The sequence below is a fragment of the Dama dama genome, chromosome 5 (genome assembly GCF_033118175.1).
Source record: "Dama dama isolate Ldn47 chromosome 5, ASM3311817v1, whole genome shotgun sequence".
In the NCBI taxonomy this organism is placed as follows: Eukaryota; Metazoa; Chordata; class Mammalia; order Artiodactyla; family Cervidae; genus Dama; species Dama dama.
The window spans coordinates 125,046,570-125,052,748 of NC_083685.1; the positions used below are offsets into that span (position 1 = coordinate 125,046,570).

Below are 6,179 nucleotides of genomic sequence, written 5' to 3' on the forward strand. Positions count from 1 at the left end.
CAAGCAGTGCACGAGTGTGCCCCACAGAAGAGCTGCTGGGGTCCCCAGGAATATCCAGGACGAGGTGGACACCCCTTTCTGGGGCCCACCCCCGGGGTGACCTCAAAGCCGTAGACATCCACGACAGTGACGGTAGCCGTGCTGCCTGCCTCCGCGGGGGACGCCAGCCGCGCGTTGGCCCTCCTCAGAAGCCAGGCGAAGAGCCGTGCGTATAGGGCCTTGGCCAGGGTGTCCCTGGGGGCGTGGTGAGTGAGCCCCGTGCAGCAGGGGCCAGGCCTGCTCCCGGCTCTCTCCTGCTCCCAGGGCTACCTGGCATCGACGGCGCTTTCCACGGGCAGGGATCTCGAGACCTGGCCACAGGGCGTCTCCTGAGGGCGGAGAATGTGCAGATGGTGCACCAGGCCCAAGGCCCACCCCAGGGCTCCCCGAGCCTTTGGGTGGTCTGCTCAGGTCCCCCTTGCCCAGGACCCCCAAGCTCACCGTGACCCTTCGGGTGACCGCCCCCTCCAGGCGCTCGGGTGGCACCCGCAGCAGCCGGGCTGCGGCGTGGATCTCGGCCCAGCTGGACACGGCGGCCACCTCCTGGGACTCCCTCTGGATGGAGGCGGGAGGGAGCAGGGCGCGCTCTGCTTGTGGACTGGCTGCATCCCATGGACGGGGGCAGCGCCACACTCAGACCGGCCAGGTGCCCGTGACCCAGAGGTAGACCTGGGCAGGGGGGCTGGCTCTGGAGTCTGAGGGCCTGAGTGAGGCCCCGACAAGTCTCTTTCCCTCTCTGAGCCCCACTGTCTTGTTGTTAAAGGGGAAATAATAAGCTTTATGTGACGGTGTTCTCAGGAGCATTAAATGGACTTCCCTGGTGATCCAGGGGCTCAGATTCCACGCTCCCAATGCACGGGGCCTAGGTTTGATCCCTGGTCAGGGAACTAGATCCCTCATGCCATAACTAAGACCTGGAGCAACCAAATAAATATATATATAAAAAAAAAACTCTATGTAGGGAATCCCTGATGGTCCAGTGGTTAGGACTCTGCTCTATCACTGCTGAGGGTGTAAGTTTGATCCCTGGTTGGGGAACTAAGATCCTGCAAGCTGCTTGGTGTAGACTCCCCACCCAAATATACATACATACATACATACATATACACACACACACACACATATGTGAAGTCCCAGGTACATCATAGCTGCTCAGTTAATGCCAAGCATCCGTCTTAGGGTGGTGCCTTGGTGGGACAGGATTAGTACGGAGGCAGAAGACCCTAGTCTCAGCTTTCTCATTTATAAGATGGAAATCCATCCACTTTCCGGGACAGCGGTGAGGCCCTGCGGGTAGCCTCCCACACTCTGAGGTTACCGCTGCCCTGATGATGCAGACCAGCCAGACTGCCGATCCGGCGCCTCTGCGGAAGCTCACCTCTGACGAGGAAAAGCAGATGTTGCCCAGCTGCAGGACAGAGGCCAGCACAGCCCAGACAGCGGTCAGCTCCTCGGCACACAAGCCCAGCGCCTGCAGGGCCTTCACCAGTCCTGTGAAGTCCTGGGCATCGTCCTTGTCCTGGAGCCTGCAGGCGCGGCCCTGTCGAACACAGAAGGGCTCAGGGCTAAGGGGATGGGGCCGGGCCTCCCACGGCCTCCCTCGCCTAGACCCCAAACGGGGACCCCTCCCTGGGCAGGCGCTGTCGACTGGCACCGGGGAGGGCCTCCCCTCACCTGGTTGAGGTAGTAGTAGGTCTCCGGCCCCTGCAGGGAGAGCTGTTCCCGTTCCATGGGGTCCAGCCCCGCCAGCAGCTCATAAAAAACATGGAAGCTCCGCTCAGCCTGGGCCTTGCGGGGAGAAGGACTGGCTTAGGGGGAGCGGTAGCCAGGTCTTGTGCCCCGGGGAGCAAGGACAAGCCCCCAGGGGAAGGCCAGCCAGGGGAACGAGGGGTCATACCGCCTCCCTCTCCCCCGTGCTGGGAGCAGTGGGCTGGGGTCGTACCTGAAACACCACCCTTGAGGTCTCGAGCAGGTGATGTGACACAGAAGCGCCTACGATGATCCCCCTGTGGGCACAGGACACTGGGTGAGGGTGCCCAGGGTACACGCGGCCCGGGGCCCCTGCTCAGATGGGACCCACCGAGGGCTGGACTCAAGGGTGGCAGCCTCAGGTTCCCAGTCTGGGGAAGCGGCCGTGGGTGCCCTTGCCCACCTGGACCCCCGTCACTCACTGTTGCAGGCAGAGGCCCAGGACCTGGCCGAAGCGGCTGGCGTTGGTGTTGAGGACTGTCTTGGCGTGGCCAAAGCTGCCGAGCAGGGGCAGCACGGTGTCCAGCTGGGTGGGCGGGGGGGACATTCAAGTACCTCTGGGCGCAGCAGCCCCTAATGGGGCATCCCAGGCGAGGACACTAAGTGGGGGCTCTGTCGGCCCATGGAGGGGTTGGTCTCCCCTGCCCCCACAGTAGGCGATGCCTGGGGCTGCCCCCGAGGAGAAGCCAGAGGCCTGAAGACCACTCTCCTGGCCCAGAGGAGTGGGAAGGTCCCTCCTGGATCCCTGGACAGTGGCGAGCTGCCCCTCACCCGACACCCTCTCTCCCTCGTCTGCTCCTGCTCCAGGCTGTGTAGGAACTGCACCATCTTTTTGGCTGCCTCTGTCTTCCCAGAGCCGCTATGCCCACTGCAGGAGAGAAGGCTGGCAGGGCCTCCAGGAAGGGGCACATGGGGTGATCCCAAATGAGCCCCAAAGTGGGGATGTGCCCACTTGGAAGTGACGCCCACCCTAAAGGAGGCTCCCAGAAATGCAGAAACATACAGCCGGGGCAGGGAGGCCAAACAGAACAAAAAGTCCCCAAGATGCCTCGCTCAAGGGGCACGGTCTTAGCAAGGCCAGAGCTGCTGCCCAGCAGTGGACCAGATGGGCAGTTTCAAATATGGACCTCACATCGCACTCCTCCTGAGGGCTCTGCCACCACTCACCCCAGCAGGATGCAGGTGCCCTGCCCAGTGCTCTCAGACAGGCTATAGGCCGATGCCACGACGGCAAAGATGTGTCTGGGGGATGAGAGAGAAGGTTACCAGCAATGGGCACCTGGGGCCTCCTAGGTGCAGGCAGGTCCTGCCCACAGTCCCCTGGGCCTCAGTCAGTGTGACCTGCTGGGGTCTAGCCACGAGGCGGGAGCAGAGGCCTGGTGGGGCAAGTTCACGTACGGGGTGGTGTTGGGGGTCTTCCCAGGGTGGTAGCTGGCCAGGACCTCAGGTGAAAAGAGAGGCAGGGTCCGGCGGGGGTTCAGAGCGAGCAGGAGGGGCCCCCCGAAGGTCTGGGAAGAAAGCGAAAGCTCTCATCAGAATGTGGGGGGAGCAGGGTTCAGCACCCAGCCCAGGGAGAAGGATGGAGGGGGACACTCTGGGGGGCGGGGGCGGTGGCGCCCAGAGGGCCCTTTGACTCCAGGGGAAAGGGAATCCCAGCCCACCACCCCCTCCTGGATCCCCCGTACATAGATTCGGCCCAGGTGAAACCTCTTCTTGAGACACAGCAGCATGGAGCTGTCGCACACTGGCCTGCGGGGCCGCGGGGTGGAGGAGAGGGGAGTTGGGAGCAGAAAGAGATCCTGGGTTAGCGCCGCCGCTGGCGGCAGAGACACCTCCACCAAGTCCCGCGCCTTCTCCAAGCCGGTCCATAACACAGGGCCTCCCCACCCCCCAGCTGAGCAAGAGATCCCACCCTGGGCGCTACAGGCAGGACCAGGCTGCTGACCCAGAAGGAAGCTTTGTGCCAATTAGAGAAAGAAGGGGCACCTGGATTCTCACCCCTCAGCTGCCCCTTCCAGCCTGACGACCCTGTGTGGCAAAACCCCTTGGAAGGAGACCCTCCATAAAAACCGGAGGTTGGGTGTGACCCAGGCAGGGCAGGTGTGGGGCCGCGCCCACTCACCACAGCCGGGCCAGGTCCTCGGTGTCTTCCAGGCCTTCCCCGACGCTCCTGCCCTCTGCGCCGCCAGGAAAGGGAGGCGCCCCCGGGCCCCGTGCGAGGCGACGCTCCAGGTCCCTCTCCAGCGCCTCCTCCACCTCGTCCTCTGGCTCCCATCGATCCCTCAGGGACCCGCGGGGGCCAGGGCTCCCCTCCGGCCGCCGGCGGGTCTCCAAGGTGAGTCGGGGCAGCAGTGCTTCGGTGTCAAGCCCGGGGTCCTCGTAGGGGTCTGAGCACTGCGCCCAATGCACCGGAGCCGCGGCTCCCAAGGTCTCGGGCTCCGCTTCGCTCCTGGAGCCGCTCTCGTCCAGGGGGAACTCCTCGTGGGGATTCGGGCTGAGAGAGCCGCGGGGGGACCCGGCCACCCCTTCTACACTCGCCCTGCGCCCTGCACTGTCCGCAGACGCCCCCCCACAGGACCAATCGCGCCCCTCCCCGGCGGGGGCGTCCGCGGACCCTTCCTCTGAGCTCCCGCGGCTCGGAGTACTCCCTGCCCCGTGGACCCTGGGGAACACCACGGCGAACTTGGCATCTGGAGTCGGGTCCTCATCCCCCGAAGGGTCGTGGGCTGGGCTTCTCGCAACCTGCGGGGAACTCGGGCCGCCGCCAGGGGGAGGCCTCGGTCGCCCCCACAGCCCCGCGACGCCCGCCAGGCTCAGCGCTAGACCGCGGCGGCGCGGCCCCGGCCCGCGGCTCGTCCCCTCGCTGGTCCCGGGACCCCGCGCGCCGCCCGCGCGCCGCTGGAGCTGCAGCCGCAGCCACCGCAGGAACCCCAGGGCCCGCGCCACGCGCACGAGCCGGTCCTTGAGGCTGCAGCGGCGGGGACCTGCGGCCTGGGGAGCGGGGCCCGGCGGGGGCCTGGCGCGGAGTCTGCGGAGCGCCACTAAGGCAGCCAGCGGCGCTGGGGCCCGGGGCCCATCACCCCCAGACCCCGCGTCGCTCACGCCCACCGCCTCCTGCGCCTTCCCCACGACCTTTCCAACCTGGCGGCGCTGACCTCGGGCGGTCAAGGCCTCGGCTTTTTCGGGCGGGGCGCCCCTCGGCTCAGCTTCGAGCTGCACCCCATCCTCTCTTGTATCCCCGCCCTGCCTGGGGTCCTGAGAACCCCACGAGCTCCGAGGGCTGCAGGCGGGGCTGCCCTCCACGGGGCTGGAAGCTGCGGCTTTTCTGCCTGGGTCAGCCTCGCCGGCCTCAGGGGCCCCGCGGGTCGTTTCAGGGGCTGCCCCCGGGCTCCGTCCAGACCTGGCCCCCTCCTGACTCGAGTCTGAATCTGTCCCGGAATCCTCCGTCTCTCCCTGGGGCCTCGCCGCCACCGATCCTTCTGGGCTCTGGGGCCGCGAGGGGGGCTTGTTGCTGCTGCTGGGGCCGTTGCTGTTCCGCTGCGCTCCTGGTGCCTCCAGCGCTGAGTCTGCGCTGGTTTGAGTGCCCCCCGAGCCCATGTCCGTTTGCTCCAAGTTGGGCCTCTGCTCTGGGGTCCCACCGCCCTGGCTGCGGCTCTCCTGGGCCTCCTGGGCTTCGCTGTCCAGGCAGGAGCTGGCCCCGTCTCCACCCGACGTGTTCCCATCGAGGCTCCGTGTCTCTCGGTGGCCCCACTGAGCCGAGCGTCCGCGTCGTTTTCCCCTCCTTTTGCGGCGGTCGCGGTCGCGTGTCCTCCCTCCTCGGAGGAGACCCTTCTCCTCCAAGCGCTCCCCGTGGCCATCACCTGGCTTGTCGCTCTCCTTAGCCCGGCATCCCCCACGGGCGTGCCCGGGGCCTCGTCTCCCCTCGGCCTCTGGCGGTGTTGGCCCTGCCTCTGCCCGTCTGCAGTTCCCGTTCTCCCCTACAGCGGGCTTCCTGTGGGCACTGGGGGGCTCCTGGCCTCGCCTGGCGCTGGGCTCCCTGTGGGCCTTACGGTGGCCCTTTCGATGTTCCCGGCTGGGCGCACTGTCTGCACTGGCAGACCCGGATTCCTGCTCCCCCGAGGGGGGCCTCCGGGGTCCCTCCAGGCGCTGGGGCGCTTTGCCCTTGCTCCTGCCCATGGCTTCCCGGTGTCTCTCTCCTCTTCTCGCCCCAGGAGCTGGCTGCTCACAGGCGTGCCCTCAGCAGCACACCACACACGCTCTGCGCTGATGGGGGCTACAGGCTCCATCTACCCGCCCCCACGTCTCCCGCCTTACCCGAGGGCATCAATAATGCAGGTGGCTGCTGGTCCTGACCTCCTCGGCCAACAATAGAGCGGAGGCCAATCAGGAAA

General features: G+C 66.3%; 1 protein-coding gene across 1 annotated transcript in view; it reads right to left on the reverse strand.

Moving 5' to 3' along the window:
• The window catches only part of MYO15B (myosin XVB), a 30,307-nt gene extending 24,343 nt beyond the window's left edge, over window positions 1-5,964 (reverse strand). Inside the window, exons 1-12 of the mRNA XM_061140790.1 lie at window positions 3,911-5,964; window positions 3,474-3,537; window positions 3,187-3,296; window positions 2,956-3,030; window positions 2,560-2,656; window positions 2,211-2,314; window positions 1,982-2,045; window positions 1,714-1,827; window positions 1,418-1,579; window positions 481-594; window positions 310-368; window positions 102-234 (exon numbers count right to left, since the gene is read on the reverse strand). Of these exons, the coding sequence (XP_060996773.1) occupies window positions 102-234; window positions 310-368; window positions 481-594; window positions 1,418-1,579; window positions 1,714-1,827; window positions 1,982-2,045; window positions 2,211-2,314; window positions 2,560-2,656; window positions 2,956-3,030; window positions 3,187-3,296; window positions 3,474-3,537; window positions 3,911-5,964 (3,150 nt within the window). The remainder of the gene's footprint in view (window positions 1-101; window positions 235-309; window positions 369-480; window positions 595-1,417; window positions 1,580-1,713; window positions 1,828-1,981; window positions 2,046-2,210; window positions 2,315-2,559; window positions 2,657-2,955; window positions 3,031-3,186; window positions 3,297-3,473; window positions 3,538-3,910) is intronic.
• Window positions 5,965-6,179: the final 215 nt, after the last annotated feature.